The sequence below is a fragment of the Camelina sativa genome, chromosome 11 (assembly GCF_000633955.1).
Source record: "Camelina sativa cultivar DH55 chromosome 11, Cs, whole genome shotgun sequence".
NCBI classification, from domain to species: Eukaryota; Viridiplantae; Streptophyta; class Magnoliopsida; order Brassicales; family Brassicaceae; genus Camelina; species Camelina sativa.
The window spans coordinates 49380450-49396102 of record NC_025695.1 but is presented as its reverse complement, the minus strand read 5'-3'; the positions used below and the strand labels follow the sequence as shown (position 1 = coordinate 49396102).

Genomic DNA, 15653 nt, shown 5'->3' with positions numbered 1-15653 from the left:
AAACTTTCTTAACCCTTTTTTTTTTTTTTTTTTTTTTTTGCGTTTATTTGACTAAAGTCCTAGCATTTTGCCTTTGCTTGATGTAAAACTTGACATGTTTGGCTTGGAAAAGTTGAATCCTTTTATGTTCTCTCGATTCTCTTACAGGGGAAAAAAGGTTGGCCAGATCGGTGAAAAAGTTGGTTGCAGAAGATGTGGTGCCTCCCCTGCTGCTCCAAACCCTCCACTTCTGAGGTTAACTTATGATATGTTTGGTTGTTTGTTTCTTGTGTCGAATATTTGCTTAACTTTTTTTTGTTTCAAGTCGAAATGACCTTTTTTTTTCCCTTTCTAAACTTACTTAAGCTTTGGCGTCTGAAAACCTGTAGGATCTTTTTGATGCTGACACTTATCGCGGCATACAAGTTTCACTGCATGAAGCTGACATCCAAAGAGCTAAACAGCTTTCTTTGGCCATTCATGAAGAGGAACAGTTTGATTTGGCCATTCAGGAATCATCCCGTCTTCGTAAGCAAGAGGAGGAAGAAGAAAGAAGGCGCATCAGAGAGTTAGAAAGGGATGCGCAGGTAGCAAATGGTCTTCTATACGAGGAAAGGGAAAGACAGATCAATAATAATACTGCATTGGGAGATGAAGAAGACGAGCAGCTTCCTAAGACTGTTCTGGAGAGTTTAAAAGACATAGGCAAAAGAAAGAAATTTGAAGATGATCAAGTGGAGAATGATAAACAGCATGCTCTTATGGTTCAGGAGAGTCTGAACATGGCAGAGTATCCCACTCGAATTGAAGAAAATAAAAGTATTCCTCGTAGAGCTCCGCAAGATGTAGATAAGCAGCTTACTAAGGCTGTTAACCAGAGTTCAAAGGACAAAGGCAAAAGAAAGCAATTCGAAGATGATCAAGTGGAGAATGATAAACAGCATGCTCTGATGGTTCAGGATAGCCTAAACATGGTAGAGTCTCCTCCTCGACTTAAAGAAAATAACATCATTTCCACTAGAGGTCCTGTGGATGAAGATGTTCAGCGGGTTATTTGGGACAGTTTGAAGGAGAATGGTCACATCGAGCAACTCAACAATGAGGTGGAACAAGATGGAAATCTCCCAAAGCTCCCAAAGGTGAATCCTCCTAGTAGGTAAGCTTATGCATCCATTGCTAGTTCTCTTGTGTGATTTATTGCAACTTAAAGATATGTGATGACCTGTTTATGAGTCTTGCACTTGTAGCATGTGTGGTGGTTGCGACCTTGTGATCGAACATGGAAGATCTGTGAATGTCTTGGGTGCTCTTTGGCATCCTGAATGTTTAATTTGCCATGCTTGCGACAAACTAATTGCCATCCAGGAGGTTAAAAACTATGTAGGACAATTTAAATTTAAAACTGCTTGGTATCTTTAATTTACTCCCTGAGTTATTCATTTGTTTTTCCTGGATGCAAAATTTAAATTCTTGACAACTCCTTAGGTTTCTAACTCAAGAGGCAATTTTCACAAATCCTGTTATGAGCGGTACTGCTATATCTGCAAAGGGAAGGTAGATATACAAGTACTGGGTTCTCTGTTGGTACTATTTATGGTTAGAGACTTGTTGAATGTAAATGTAATTTTCTTTCTTTCAGGTTAGAGAGTTTGGTAAACATCCGTTCTGGAAGGAATTATACTGCCTTGCTCATGAAACTGATGGAACTCCCAAATGTTGCAGTTGCGAAAGGTTAGAGGTGAGTTTACTTTTCAAACAAGACAAAACACGGCAAAGGGGACTGCTGTGAGATGAAGAATCAACTATAAGCTTACTGGTTTGTGTTCTTATGATTATTGGCTAATTTTCATTGCAGCCTATGGGAATGAACTATGTAGCACTTGGTGACAGTCGACTTCTATGCCTAGAATGTATGGATTCTTCCGTTATGGATTCTGATGAATGCCAGCCTTTACACTTTGACATGCGTGATTTCTTCGAAGGCTTAAACATGAAGATTGACAAAGTGTTTCCTTTTCTTTTGGTGGAGAAACAAGCCCTGAATAAAGCTGAGAAAGAAGAGAAAATTGTGAGTTACATTTCTTATTTGAGACTTTCATATTTCTCTCTCTTTCCACTCATTTGTGTTGTAAGTCTCAAAACAAGCAGGACTATCAGTATGAGGTGGTAACCAGAGGCATTTGCCTGTCTGAAGAGCAGATTGTCAATAGTGTAAGAGTTTATATTGGATAACGCTTACTTCAGAATAAAAATAGTAAATTGGAGTTTATGACGACTGTAACTCTGGTTTGGTCCACATATACAGGTCTCACAAGGGCCAACCAGGGGGCTGGACAACAAGCTAACAGGCATGGCTACAGAACCTCAAAGGGTAGTTCGTGAGTGCGAGGTCACTGCGATTCTCATCCTATATGGACTTCCTAGGTACTTTTACATCTCTTCCACCTCATCTCTGACTTGATCGTATGCTCAAATCAAAACCTATGTTCAAACGCAGGTTACTAACCGGATACATCTTGGCTCACGAGATGATGCATGCTTATCTTAGACTCAATGGTACGTAATTGGTCAAATACCAAATATTATTGATACACAAAAGAACATGAGGGAGAAATCTCAAATTGTTTTTATGCTTTTGAAACAGGACACAAGAATCTTAACAATGTTTTGGAAGAAGGAATATGCCAAGTGTTAGGCCACATGTGGTTGGAGTCTGAGAGATACGCCGCTGTTGATGCTAGTGCAGCTGCAGCTTCTTCTTCTTCTTCACGCGCTCCTCCAGCTAGTGCGTCAAAGAAAGGCGAGTGGTCTGATTTCGAGAAGAAGCTGGTGGAGTTTTGCAAACATCAGATAGAGACAGATGAATCACCAGTGTACGGTGACGGGTTCAGGAAGGTTAACGAGATGGTGGCAAATTCCAATCTCCCGGATACCCTCAAAGAGATTCTTCGCCGGAGATAAAAATATGATCTCAGATTCTAAGTTTCCAATTTACCCACACGTCGACACATGATCCGTATACATAGTTTACATACCATATACACATTTATATATTTATCCACACAGACGCACGTTTTGCAAACTTCATGTTGCCATCACTATAAATACTCCTTTCGGCTATTTCTTTGTTTCTGGTGTGTAAAAACTGTTTCTTTCTTCTTCCTTTTCCGGTAAAGTTGGAACCTTTTGATTCAATTCTTGCGGTGGAGATCTAATTCCCGCTTATACTAAAGGAACCGTTTTTTTATACAGTCAATTGTGTCTTTAGCACTTGGGGCAATCTGATTTACACTTATTGTGTCGTTTCAATAAAGCACACCAGGTGTTCGATCATTTGCCCCAACCACTAGTTTGAGTCAAATAGGCTATTTGGACTCTTGTCACTGTGATTTCAGATGTTTTCTCTCGTCGTCTTCTCCAACCCTGTAGTCGTCAAGCCTTTTAACTCCGTGATCATCCATCAAATTCGATTCTTTTCCCGTGACCCATTCCCTAACAAAGTCCAGCACTACCTTTACCGAGCAACCCTCATCGACTCTATCCGTCTCAGCCTCCGCTCCACAACCTCAGACACGACGCTTCCTTCTCTTCTAAACCACCGTAATCTAGATTCCTTTGTCGTCAAGAACGCTTTACGCTCATCCCCATCTGTGGCTTCTGCTTGGTCTATCTTCAAAACTCTCAGGCAAAAAAAAACTCACTTTTCGTTCGAGACTGAGACGCTTCACGCCTTCGCCACTGTTCTTGCAAAGTTTCAGCGATCTTCAGAGCTTAGCTCTCTTATTGGAGTTGTCAATGCTGGTAAATTCGGCCAAGTTCATTTCAGCTATATGAACCTCATGAACTTGTACGCGACTGCTGGTGATTTCGACTCGGTTCTGAAGACGTGGGCCGAGTATAATAGATGCTCAGGAGATGAGAAGAAAGGCTGCACTGAGTCCTATAACATTGTGATGCAAGTTCACATGAGATTAGGTAAAGATTCTGAGGCTGTGCATACTTTTGATCAGATGATCAACGAAGGAGGGCTTCCGAATTCAAGAACATTCACCATCATGATTGAGCATCTTTTGAAATTAGGGAATCTTGATGCAGCCATGGATGTTTTCAAGACCTTGCCTTTGATGAGGATTACGCGGACTCTGAAGCACTATTCGGTTTTGGTTGAAGCGTTTGTTGATGCTCAACGGTTTGGTGAAGTCAAGACTCTGCTTGCTGAGATGAAAGCTGATGGGAAATTCCCAAGTAGACGTATGCTTGAGCCTCTGAAACGAATGAGGGAGGCTGGTTTTGAACAAGAAACAGACGAGTTCTTGAGAGAAATGTTGCCAGATGAGAGAATCAAGTACATTTCTATGTATTCTATGGATAGTCCCAGCGATAGCGAAGACGACGAAGGAGACCAACACAATGACGATGTTAATGAAACTCGAGTTAAGCTGAAGCCATGGCTAGACCCAAAGGCTTTAGCAAACTCGTTAAAGAAGTGGAGCTCTGATGCAGTCACTGCTTTGGAGGAAGCTAACTTCGTCTGGACAAATCTATTTGTCTGCAAGATGCTAAGAAACTTCAGATCACCTGAAACAGCATGGAGTTTCTTCTGCTGGGTGGCGATTCAACCCGGATTCACCCACGACGCCTACACGATTGAGAGAATGATGGCTATGTTAGCACGCAATGGCCAAGTTGAACTGGTCGATAAGCTTATCTCGAAAGTGAGAATGGAAGGGATCAAATTACCATTCAGCACCATTAGGCTGATCATTGATCTCTACGGAATTTCAAAGAAACCGGACGCAGCCATCAAGGTTTTCCGCCAAGACAGAGCTCTCTGCGGTTCGATATCGGATTTTAACCTCATGCTGTTGTACTCATCCCTCTTGAGAACATTAACAAAGTGCAAGAGAAACGCAGAAGCTTTGGAAACGCTAGAGGATATGATTTTGACAGGAGTGTCTCCTGATATCCAGACGTTCTCGGGTTTAATGTATCACTTTGCATTGCAGGGAGAGATCCAAACAGTGGAGAGACTTTTCTCAATGGTGAGACAGATTGGTCTTGAACCTGATCCTTACATGTTAAAGCTTCTTGTTCAAGCGTACTGCAGATGCGAAAGATCAGTGCTTGCTTACAGAGTGTTCCAAGACATGAAAGAATCGAATATGATGCCTGACGAAGAGACGAAAGAGCTGCTTGTTAAGAGTTTGTGGAGAGAAGAGAAGCGAAAAGAGGCGGCTGCGGTTGAAGAGAGCTACGAGGAAGGGAATAACAATAAAAAGAATAGTAGTAACGTTTTGCGTTTGGCGCTGAAGGGTCATGTGTGGACCATTAGTTCTACAGACATCGCTCGAGTCCACAATCTCTACCGCGACTGCGTTGTAAAAAGTTCGAGTTAACAACAACGTTTCTTCTATGTTTTTGTTTTTTTTTTAATTGGGCCCAATGATCGTTTTAAGGCCCATAGATTCTGGTCTGCTAATGAAGGGTCACAACTCACAATCACATCATTCAATGAATAGTTGAATACGACCGTGCCGCTCTCGCTATGGGAACCACGTGAACTGTCAAATCATTTTAATTTAAAATATGAGTGTGAAAGCAAATTTACACTATAGATTGATTAATCTTTGTTGAGGAACGATTAGGTACGAAATAAATAAAGAGAAAACAATCATCATATCCGAAAGAAAAGTATTATACTAGCATAAACGGTGAAAAAGCACATCACTAGCATATAGAAAAGAAAAAAAACATATAACATTTTCTCACATATTACCCATATAATATAATGTTTTTTATATATATTTACCTATTTCACTATAATATAGTTAGGATAATGTTTATTTGTTGAAAGGCTGAAAGGCACATAAGCCAGCTTTAATATTATTAATTGACGTTGACGATCTTAAATGAAACTGGATGAATCTAAGTGGTACCCAAACAAAAGTAATTTTTTTTTTTTTTTTTTTTGCTTTCTCCAACTTTTTACGATTTGATTAGCAAAAAGATAAACATTATCCTAACTATATTATAGTGAAATAGGTAACTATAAAAAAAGTTTTAAAAAAAAAAAATTATGTCAAAAGAAAGTAAGTGATGCAAATATGCGAAACCAAAAATAGTAAAATACAAGTAACTGACATTTAACCTGATTTTATTGATTTACTACAGCCTGACAATCTGAAACTCTATATATATTCTGATTGATTTTTCTGGCTGCAAATGATGTGCAAACTTTCCCATCATTAACATTAATAGTTTAATTTCTCTTTCCTTTTATATAAACTTATAAGAAAAGCAAGTCCTCCACTAGTGGTGTGCGTTATTGTCCCCTACCCTGAGATCTCTCTCTCTCTCTCCCTCTCACGATCAATTCAAACATGAAACCAAAGTGGCTCTAACAAATATTTCAGGAAATTTCTTAAACATCTCATCGAAAATGTGACGAAGTTTCCATTTAGAGTAAAGCAGATTAAAGAGCTAGATTTGGTGTTTCTTTGGCCCTTCTTTCCTCCTTGAATGGTAAAGAAGTGAGTTTCAGAGTATGTGGTTCGTCTCCTGCTTCAGACGTGATCCATCTAAGGTTTATTAGATTCGATTTGTGTTTGCTTTTGATTATATAAGTTTTTGAGTTGAAAACCCTAGTCCGTTTTGCTTGCTATACTTATTTATAACTTTCTTGGCGATCTGATGAAACCTGCAGGATGATATTGAAACCGCCAAGAAAATTTCATTACATGAAGAAGAAGACCGCAGGGCACGTGAACAGATTGAGATTAAAAGGGCAAAGGAAAAAAGTTTGGAGCAAGCTGATCAGAAACCGGATGCAAAGAGAGGATTAGAAGAGTCCAAGGAGAAAGGCAAAAGCAAGCAAGTGGATGTTGATCAAGACGTTCAGAAGCTTCCACATACTACTAGTATGGAGACTTTTAAGGGTAAGGAACAAATTAACCATTCCAAAGATGATGTTCAAGAAGATGTAGTGAATCTTCCTCCTAGGTATGTATGCTTATGTCATGTGTGCTTCTCCATTTGTGTGTGTTTAGAGGGTTTTGTTTTGGCTAATTTCGAATATTGTTATTACTTTTACTTGTAGCATATGCATTGGTGGCAAATCTGAGATTAGAGATGCAATACCTGAAAACCCTCAATGCCTATGTTGCTTTCATTGCCACAAACCAATTGCTACGCACGAGGTTTAAAACCATATCAATATTACTCCGAGTTTCAAATTGATTTTTGTATAATATCATTCAGTATATATTTATATATACTCATGTTTTCTGATGTATATAACTCCTTAGGTTTTAAAGAAAGGAAAATTTCACTTAGAATGCTACAAGGAGCACCGTCATCCTACCTGCTATGTCTGCAAACAAAAGGTAAATCAACTTCTCATTGTAGTTGCTCTTTTATACTGTTTGTAGTAAAGTGAACAGAGTTGGTCTTTAATTAGTTACTTATAGATATATGTTGCATGTATAATAACTCTTTCAGATTCCTTCAACTGAGGAAGGTATAAAGTACAATAAGCATCCGTTCTGGAAAAAGAAATACTGTCCTTGTCATGACAATGATGGAACTGCCAAGTGTTGCAGCTGTGAAAGATTAGAAGAGGTCCTTCTCAAAGTTTTGGGTTTTACGACTTTCAATAATAGAAACCCTTCTCTCTGGTTTGTTGACTTGCAATATATATAATGGTTCTTTCTTACTTTGCAGTCTTTTGGAACCAAGTATGTAATGCTTGCAGATGGTCGATGGCTGTGTCGTGAATGTATGGAATACGCGGTTATGGATACTGATGAATGCCATGATTTACATGTTGAAATCCGAGAATTCTTCGAAGGCTTGTTCTTGAAGGTTGATAAAGAGTTCCCTCTTCTTCTGGTAGAGAAACAAGCGTTGAATAAAGCTGAGGAAGAAGAGAAGAAGATTGTGAGTAGAAAAAAAAAAACATCCCTCACTTTTATAACTCCCCTCTTCTCTCTGTCTCATGTATTATTTCAACACAAAACAGGACTATCATCGTGCAGCTGTAACCAGAGGTCTTTGCATGTCCGAAGAGCAACCTGTCACAATTGTAAGAGACCTTATTAAACTATAATAGAATTGATATAACTAAGCAATGACTGGTTCATATAAGATATATCACGTTCTAACCGGATTTTTTTCACTTTTCACATGTACAGATAAAAAGAAGGCCAAGGATTGGACCGAACAACCAGCTAATAGAGATGGTTACAGAGACTCAAAGGGTGACTGGATGCGAGGTGACCGGGATTCTCATCTTATATGGATTTCCTAGGTTACTAACTGGATACATCTTGGCTCACGAGATGATGCATGCTTGGCTTAGACTCAACGGTGCGTATATATTAACGATGAATAGATGATTATATTATGATCACCAAGAGACATGGAGAGACCTCATTTTTTTGTTTTTTTGTTTTTTTTTGGTTTTGATCACAGGTTATAAGAATCTTAAGTTAGAGCTTGAAGAAGGATTATGCCAAGCATTAGGCCTCAGGTGGTTGGAGTCTCGGACATTTGCCTCTACTGATGCTGCTGCTTCTGTAGCTTCTTCTTCTTCTTCCCCAGCTCCTCCAGCCGTTAACACGTCAAAGAAAAGTGACGAGTGGTCTGATTTTGAGAAGAAGTTCGTAGAGTTTTGCATGAATCAGATCAAAGAAGATGATTCACCGGTCTACGGTCACGGATTCAAACAAGTTTACCAGATGATGGTTTCAAATAACTACAGCCTTAAGGGTACCCTCAAAGAGATCGTTAGCGTTTCCAAGGCTACACCAGATTCCAAGTTTTGAATTAGCCTTAATTATATCATATCAATATTATATTAATATACAAACAGCACCATCAATATATGTTTATGTTTTGCCTTCATATAAACATAGCCTATATACATATGTGGTTTTTATGATGTATGTTATTGAATTTGTAATATATACAATATGTATTATCATTTATAAGCGTCTAAAAACAAAAATTCGTTGTCAACACTATTATTACCGTAAATAAAATAATAAACAGTCGCATCATACACAGACGTCAACGGTCAACCTCTTTGTTGTTAGGTGTATAAAGATTTTAGTGCAACGTCTTAGAAAAATCTTGGCGTTTTCTTTAAGTATTGAATGGTTGTAATTTTCATATTAGTTCTTCTTCACCTTTGAAAAATCAAACACTTTTTATTATATCATATTTGTTCCATACAACTAATTGAAGTGTTTCGATTTCCTGATTATTTGAAAAAAAAAAAATCACATATATACTTGATCAACCCTACTAATATTTATCATTTTCAAATAAAGAAAATTTAAAATATCATAGTTTTGGATTTTCTAGTCATCTTATTTCAGAAGAATTTCGTGAGGCACGATAAAAGTTTTTTTTTTTTGTTTTCTGTATATTTGCTCGTTTTAAATTAGACTATTCCTTTGGTTATTGTAAAAAACATAAAAGAAACGACAACGTTTTAAAAGAGCGGGAAATGTCGATGTCACAATGGGCTTCCGCCACATGGCTGGAGCAGCTGAACCACTAGTCACACAACACACACACATACTCCCTCTCTCTCTTCTCGCTGAGAAATCTCATTTAAACTGTTTCGAAGTGTCCATCTAACGCCAAAGACAGCTTTTGGTAGTCCTGATCCATCCAAAGACAGAGCTCACATGTGTATTCTTCCTTTCTCACCCTATAGATGAATAGATGATAAAACATCATCACTGAGGACTCATATCAGACTAGTGAAGAAAGTAAGTTTCAGAGTATGTGGTTATTCTCCCGGTCCAAACATGATCCATCCAAGGTTACTAGATTTGTTTGTTTTCTGATGATGATTATCTAAGTTTAAGTTGATATATATATAAAGAGTCTCGCTAGTCCATTTTGATCTGAAACCTGTCAGGATGATCGCAAAACCGCCAAGGAAATTTCACGGCATGGAAACGAAGATCGCAGGGCACGTGAAAAGATTGAGATTGCTAAGGCAAAGCAAGAAAGTTTGAAGCAAGAGGAGGAGGAGAAGAGCAGATTAGAAAAGTCAAAGCAAAAAGGCAAAACTAAGCAAGTGGATGATGGTGATGATCATGTGGAGGATGAGAGACAAGTTAAGCCTCCCAAAGATCATGTGGATGAGAAAGATGTGAATCCTCCTCCTAGGTAAAAATTAAACAAAAAAACTTCATTACATATGTGCTTAACTAATTTAGCAATTGTGTTGTGTATTTAGGCTTTTGCATGTGTTTTTTAATGTATTTACATTCACTTTTAGCATATGCCGTGGTTGCAACTCTGCGATTGAAGATGGAATAAAGTTCGATGCCTTTGATGTTCCTTGGCATCCTCCGTGTTTAATCCTTCATTCTCAACAATTGCCAATTGCTACGAACAAGGTTTAAAAACGTATACAACTTTAAAATTGATTGCTATACTTTTGATTAAATTCCTCCTTTGACTTAATGTTTATAATTTTGTTTTCTCATGTTAAAACTCGTAGATTCCATGCTATGTCTGTAATAAGAAGGTAAGCAAGCAATTGAGTCCTATGAAATGAAAGCAAAGTTTAAGACTTAATACGTTTATATGACTGACAGTAGTATGTATACAAGACTTGTGGATGTAATTGTAACGGTATAATNTAACTACAGCCTTAAGGGTACCCTCAAAGAGATCGTTAGCGTTTCCAAGGCTACACCAGATTCCAAGTTTTGAATTAGCCTTAATTATATCATATCAATATTATATTAATATACAAACAGCACCATCAATATATGTTTATGTTTTGCCTTCATATAAACATAGCCTATATACATATGTGGTTTTTATGATGTATGTTATTGAATTTGTAATATATACAATATGTATTATCATTTATAAGCGTCTAAAAACAAAAATTCGTTGTCAACACTATTATTACCGTAAATAAAATAATAAACAGTCGCATCATACACAGACGTCAACGGTCAACCTCTTTGTTGTTAGGTGTATAAAGATTTTAGTGCAACGTCTTAGAAAAATCTTGGCGTTTTCTTTAAGTATTGAATGGTTGTAATTTTCATATTAGTTCTTCTTCACCTTTGAAAAATCAAACACTTTTTATTATATCATATTTGTTCCATACAACTAATTGAAGTGTTTCGATTTCCTGATTATTTGAAAAAAAAAAAATCACATATATACTTGATCAACCCTACTAATATTTATCATTTTCAAATAAAGAAAATTTAAAATATCATAGTTTTGGATTTTCTAGTCATCTTATTTCAGAAGAATTTCGTGAGGCACGATAAAAGTTTTTTTTTTTTGTTTTCTGTATATTTGCTCGTTTTAAATTAGACTATTCCTTTGGTTATTGTAAAAAACATAAAAGAAACGACAACGTTTTAAAAGAGCGGGAAATGTCGATGTCACAATGGGCTTCCGCCACATGGCTGGAGCAGCTGAACCACTAGTCACACAACACACACACATACTCCCTCTCTCTCTTCTCGCTGAGAAATCTCATTTAAACTGTTTCGAAGTGTCCATCTAACGCCAAAGACAGCTTTTGGTAGTCCTGATCCATCCAAAGACAGAGCTCACATGTGTATTCTTCCTTTCTCACCCTATAGATGAATAGATGATAAAACATCATCACTGAGGACTCATATCAGACTAGTGAAGAAAGTAAGTTTCAGAGTATGTGGTTATTCTCCCGGTCCAAACATGATCCATCCAAGGTTACTAGATTTGTTTGTTTTCTGATGATGATTATCTAAGTTTAAGTTGATATATNTACGTACGTAGTATGTATACAAGACTTGTGGATGTAATTGTAACTGTCTAATTAATTTTTCTGTCAGATTAAAAGAGAGTTCCATGCTCATCCGTTCTGGAAGGAGATATACTGCCCTGGTCATGACGATGACGGAACTGCCAAGTGTTGCAGCTGCGAAAGATTAGAGGTATACTCTTATTGATTGGTCTATAGTCATAACGGAAAAGAAAGCCTTGGCTTGTAGTAGTATTTGACTTTGTAATGGTTCTTTTCAGTCTTATGGGACGAAGTATGTAATGCTTCCAGATGGTCGATGGCTTTGTCGAGAATGTATGGAATGCGCTGTTATGGATACTGTTGAAGGTCATTACTTACATTTGGAAATCGGTGAATTTTTCGAAGGCTTAAACAGGAAGATCCACAAAGAGTTTCCTGTTTTTTTGGTAGAGAAAGAAGTGCTGAACATAGCTGAAAAAGAAGAGAAGATTGTGAATACATTGTTTCTAAACTGATGAAACTTGCTCATATCTATCTCTCTCTCTTTCACTCATATGTGTTGTATGTTTCAACACAAGCAGGACAATCATTATGGGATGGTTACCAGAGGTATTTGCCTGTCTGAAGAGCAGACGGTCAAAAGTGTAAGATATTTAATTAAGATCAAGAAGATACTTTGAGAGAACTGAAACTAAATTGGAATTTAACTCGGTCTCGGTTCCACATTTATATATATATATAACAGGTCACAAAATGGCGAAAGATGGGGCCTAACAATCAGCTAATTTCAGACATGGCATGGAAATCTCAAAAGGTTATAGGCAAGAGCGAGGTCACTGCAATTCTCATCTTATATGGACTTCCTAGGTACCCTAACTCATCATCTCCCCATCTGAATACTCTCTTCTTGCGCCGATAGAATCAATCACATCCCTTTTCACTTACAGGGTCCTGACTGGATATATCTTGGCTCATGAGATGATGCATGCGTGGCTTAGACTCAACGGTATGTACTACTGCTCAAAAGTGGACATGAAGTAGAATGAGAACTGAGGAGAGGATCTCAAAGTCATTTTATTTTGGTCGTCACAGGTTATAAAAAGCTAAACAATGTACTCGAAGAAGGATTATGCCAAGTCTTAGGCCATATGTGGTTGGAGCCTCAGACATACGCCACTCCAGACGTAGTAGTAGTAGCAGCAGTAGATGCATCAACAGCTTCTTCTTCTTCTTCGTCTTCTTCTTCCCGAAATCCTACAGCTATAACCACATCAAAGAAACGTGCGCCATCTGGATATGAGAAGAAGCTCGTGGAGTTTTTCAAGTATCAGATAGAAACAGATGAATCACCAGTCTACGGTGAAGGGTTCAAGAAAGTTAACAAGATGATGGCCTCAAATAATTACAACCTTGAGGATACCCTGAAAAAGATCGTTAGTATTTCCAAGAATGCACCATCTTCAAAGTCTTGAATCAGCCATACACACTATTAGTCACTATACCCAATTATACATACATACCCGTGTATATATATAGATATACATACAGACACACGTTTTCTTTATATGGTATAAAGTGTAAACACTGCTTCTGCTTCTTTTTTCTATTGCTCTGTGTTCTTCTGTTTAACACACTTAAAACGATATTGCATGTTATACAAATGTATTTTTTCGTTGGATTTATAATTTCGTGCTGCCGACGCAATCCGTTTTTCTTTTGTGAATACTCGGAAATACGTGTTTTCCAACTGTATAGTCCATGCTTTTTAGTTTTGTAACAGAAACTTGTTTTTTCTCTTAGTTGGGCTACAACGTGTGAACGAACATAAAGTTATTTACGTATCTCTCTCTATCCATTTTTAATAAATTTTGCGATCCACGCGGCTGGCACAATTGTGTATAATATTCACTTTAATTGCTTTGGAAAAAAATCTTTGGAAATAAGATTCACTTTAATTGTTAGTTTACTAATATGATTAACTTATTTAGTGAATTAGTGTTACTAGCATGACAAGACTTTCCTTTTTTTACCCCTCTAAAACTAATTTATTCTCTACGATTTATACATTTAATTAGTAGTATCCGATTTAGGAAAGAAAAGAATAACGATCAACAACGACCAGGTTTAGTAAAGCCTGGACGATGATGCATCTTCTGTAGCTTGGTGAAACGATCAATATCGAAATCAAGCATTTTAATCAACTTTTTCTGCTTGGTCTCGAACCGGCTTTTGTAAAAACCTTCAAAGGAAGGTTCCTTTGAAGTACGGAGGAAGAACGCGTAACCAGCCATGAAATAAGTCGAGGTTACGTAGAAGCATATGGGTTCCATCACGTCCCACGACAGTTCCCAAAACGTCAGCCTAAAAAATCCAAGCGTTTGGGCCATTATCAGGCCTAATCCGGCCCATAATTCTTTTCGAACCAGATCATCCGCTCTTTTGTCGATATCTGACTTAATCATCTCAAGTTTCTCAAACTCTTGCCTTGTCGCGGCGTCGAGAGTGGGTTCGTGCGTCGGAATCAGACCAGCCATGGCGCTTGTTAGCTGTAAATCCAAGGAAAAAACAAAAATTAGAACAAGAATGCTAAATTTGGTTTTAAGTGTGGTTAAAAAATTGTAATGCATGTAACAGTTTAATTAATTAAATTACCTCATCGGGTTTAAGGCAGACGAGTTTTCCCAAAACGATGACGTTTCCAGCTTGGTCAAGCATATTCGCGACCCGGTTACCTTGTTCAGGATCCGAACTGTTTTCTCCGCATACCCGGAGAAACTCGGAATAAGGAACCCAATTCTTGCCAATATCTCTCAGCCTCGATTTCACCATCTCCATCTCCGCTGCTCTCATGAGCTTCTTCACGTCTTCCACGGTGACCGCCGGGAAAAACTCCGGTGATGATTTCGCCGGAGAAGGTGGGGGAAGCATCTCGTCGAGACGAATACGGTTATTGTTGGACAAACTCAACTCCCTGAGTTTATCCATCAAGTTGCCTCCTTTGGGAACAATCTCCGGCGAGAAAAATGCCCTCTTGTGAAGAAATCTCCGGCGGATACCAGAGTCTCCGGCGTCGGGTTTGGTGGGACGCATACGGGTAAAACCCGAGATCCGGGAATAGGTTTTGGAAATGTTGAAGAGACCTTGAACTAGGGATTTCTTCGACGACATGGTCGATCTTTCTAAAAAAAGCTACGTCCGAAAAATAAAATGAACGAATGAAAGAAGAAGAACGAAGTTGGTTTTGATATACGAAAAAGGGAAGAGACAGAGAACACGCTTTGTTTTGTGTTTTGGTCCGAGATTAAAACAGAGCAACTTGGAGCTGCATTTTATATTAGCTGCGTTTTTTTTTTTTTTTGGTTTGTTCAGAACGAGAGAGAAGGCTCCTCTGAAACAGCATTCTTTCTTATCACGATATTTTGTTGACACGATAATTACACATAGGCGTTGCTTATCTCATCTTTATTTATTATGATATGTTACAATTATTTTAAAACGATTGCTATGATTACAGCTAAAAGTGCTAACAAAGTTTAAAAATTACAATTAACGAGTTTTTCCCATTAAAAGTGTGAATAAACTAACCGTTATTATTATTAGTGTAGTTATATATTTTATTTAGTCATATATGTGAATTCGATAGTACTAATTTTTATATGAATTGAACCAAAAAAAATAGCAATCATTGATGAATCATTTCATTCTCTTTATTAAAAAAAAAAAATACATGTAAGATAATAAAACTGTGTTATTTATTATATCGCACATCAAACACGAAATTTATTTGAATGAAATGTAAAAATCCACGTTTTTGTTGGGTAACCAAAAATAATTACGTAGATAGCAGTATATATTCTCTTGATAAATTGAATCGCACGATAAATTGTGGGGGGGGGGG

General features: G+C 37.6%; 5 protein-coding genes across 13 annotated transcripts in view; 4 read left to right on the top strand and 1 right to left on the bottom strand.

Annotated features, from left to right (window-relative positions):
- The window catches only part of LOC104727375 (protein DA1-related 6-like), a 4243-nt gene extending 1106 nt beyond the window's left edge, over positions 1 to 3137 (top strand). For 3 of the 6 annotated variants that reach the window (XM_010446466.2, XM_010446465.2, XM_019231523.1), the window contains 10 exons: positions 148 to 234; positions 369 to 1135; positions 1227 to 1359; positions 1465 to 1533; positions 1619 to 1717; positions 1835 to 2047; positions 2125 to 2190; positions 2285 to 2403; positions 2477 to 2535; positions 2624 to 3137. In XM_010446466.2, coding sequence (XP_010444768.1) covers positions 193 to 234; positions 369 to 1135; positions 1227 to 1359; positions 1465 to 1533; positions 1619 to 1717; positions 1835 to 2047; positions 2125 to 2190; positions 2285 to 2403; positions 2477 to 2535; positions 2624 to 2940 — 1884 coding nt within the window. In that variant the 5' untranslated portion in view covers positions 148 to 192 and the 3' untranslated portion in view covers positions 2941 to 3137. The remainder of the gene's footprint in view (positions 1 to 147; positions 235 to 368; positions 1136 to 1226; positions 1360 to 1464; positions 1534 to 1618; positions 1718 to 1834; positions 2048 to 2124; positions 2191 to 2284; positions 2404 to 2476; positions 2536 to 2623) is intronic. The other 3 variants (XM_019231525.1, XM_019231526.1, XM_019231524.1) reach the window with 3 other exon arrangements.
- On the top strand, positions 3335 to 5511 carry LOC104727374 (pentatricopeptide repeat-containing protein At5g66631). The gene has a single exon (XM_010446464.2). It carries the CDS (start codon positions 3375 to 3377, stop codon positions 5373 to 5375), a length of 2001 nt encoding a protein of 666 aa, XP_010444766.1. The 5' UTR covers positions 3335 to 3374; the 3' UTR covers positions 5376 to 5511.
- On the top strand, positions 6290 to 8926 carry LOC104727372 (protein DA1-related 3-like). The gene is made up of 9 exons (XM_010446458.2): positions 6290 to 6562; positions 6683 to 6978; positions 7076 to 7175; positions 7284 to 7361; positions 7477 to 7596; positions 7699 to 7914; positions 7997 to 8059; positions 8169 to 8343; positions 8449 to 8926. The coding sequence occupies exons 1-9, from the start codon at positions 6524 to 6526 to the stop codon at positions 8799 to 8801; spliced, it is 1440 nt and encodes a 479-aa protein (XP_010444760.1). The 5' UTR covers positions 6290 to 6523; the 3' UTR covers positions 8802 to 8926.
- Positions 9545 to 13361, top strand: LOC104727373 (protein DA1-related 3-like). 4 transcript variants are annotated; one of them, XM_010446462.2, is made up of 10 exons: positions 9546 to 9808; positions 9929 to 10161; positions 10274 to 10394; positions 10499 to 10525; positions 11844 to 11945; positions 12034 to 12246; positions 12334 to 12399; positions 12501 to 12622; positions 12703 to 12761; positions 12848 to 13361. In XM_010446462.2, exons 1-10 carry the CDS (start codon positions 9770 to 9772, stop codon positions 13225 to 13227), a joined length of 1362 nt encoding a protein of 453 aa, XP_010444764.1. In that variant the 5' UTR covers positions 9546 to 9769; the 3' UTR covers positions 13228 to 13361. The 4 variants fall into 4 exon arrangements, with proteins under 4 accessions (XP_010444765.1, XP_010444764.1, XP_010444762.1 ...); XM_010446460.2 differs by having other exon boundaries at positions 9908 to 10161; XM_010446461.2 differs by having other exon boundaries at positions 9548 to 9808; positions 9908 to 10161; positions 12337 to 12399.
- Positions 13688 to 15060, bottom strand: LOC104727371 (calcium uniporter protein 3, mitochondrial). The gene is made up of 2 exons (XM_010446457.2): positions 14408 to 15060; positions 13688 to 14301 (listed from the first exon to the last, which is right to left on the bottom strand). The coding sequence occupies exons 1-2, from the start codon at positions 14921 to 14923 to the stop codon at positions 13864 to 13866; spliced, it is 954 nt and encodes a 317-aa protein (XP_010444759.1). The 5' UTR covers positions 14924 to 15060; the 3' UTR covers positions 13688 to 13863.

What these genes read in the sequence shown, in the direction of transcription:
- LOC104727372 (XM_010446458.2), top strand. Translation starts at nt 6,524, where the DNA reads ATGTGGTTCGTCTCCTGCTTCAGACGTGATCCATCTAAG. An exon ending in AAGAGCAACCTGTCACAATT is followed by an intron (nt 8,060 to 8,168) that starts GTAAGAGACCTT and finishes TCACATGTACAG; the next exon opens with ATAAAAAGAAGGCCAAGGAT. An exon ending in TGCTTGGCTTAGACTCAACG is followed by an intron (nt 8,344 to 8,448) that starts GTGCGTATATAT and finishes TTTTGATCACAG; the next exon opens with GTTATAAGAATCTTAAGTTA.
- LOC104727371 (XM_010446457.2), bottom strand. Translation starts at nt 14,923, where the DNA reads ATGTCGTCGAAGAAATCCCTAGTTCAAGGTCTCTTCAACATTTCCAAA. An exon ending in TCTGCCTTAAACCCGATGAG is followed by an intron (nt 14,302 to 14,407) that starts GTAATTTAATTA and finishes TTGGATTTACAG; the next exon opens with CTAACAAGCGCCATGGCTGG.
- LOC104727374 (XM_010446464.2), top strand. Translation starts at nt 3,375, where the DNA reads ATGTTTTCTCTCGTCGTCTTCTCCAACCCTGTAGTCGTCAAGCCTTTT.
- LOC104727373 (XM_010446460.2), top strand. Translation starts at nt 9,770, where the DNA reads ATGTGGTTATTCTCCCGGTCCAAACATGATCCATCCAAG. An exon ending in GCAGCTGCGAAAGATTAGAG is followed by an intron (nt 11,946 to 12,033) that starts GTATACTCTTAT and finishes GGTTCTTTTCAG; the next exon opens with TCTTATGGGACGAAGTATGT. An exon ending in CTGAAAAAGAAGAGAAGATT is followed by an intron (nt 12,247 to 12,333) that starts GTGAATACATTG and finishes TTTCAACACAAG; the next exon opens with CAGGACAATCATTATGGGAT.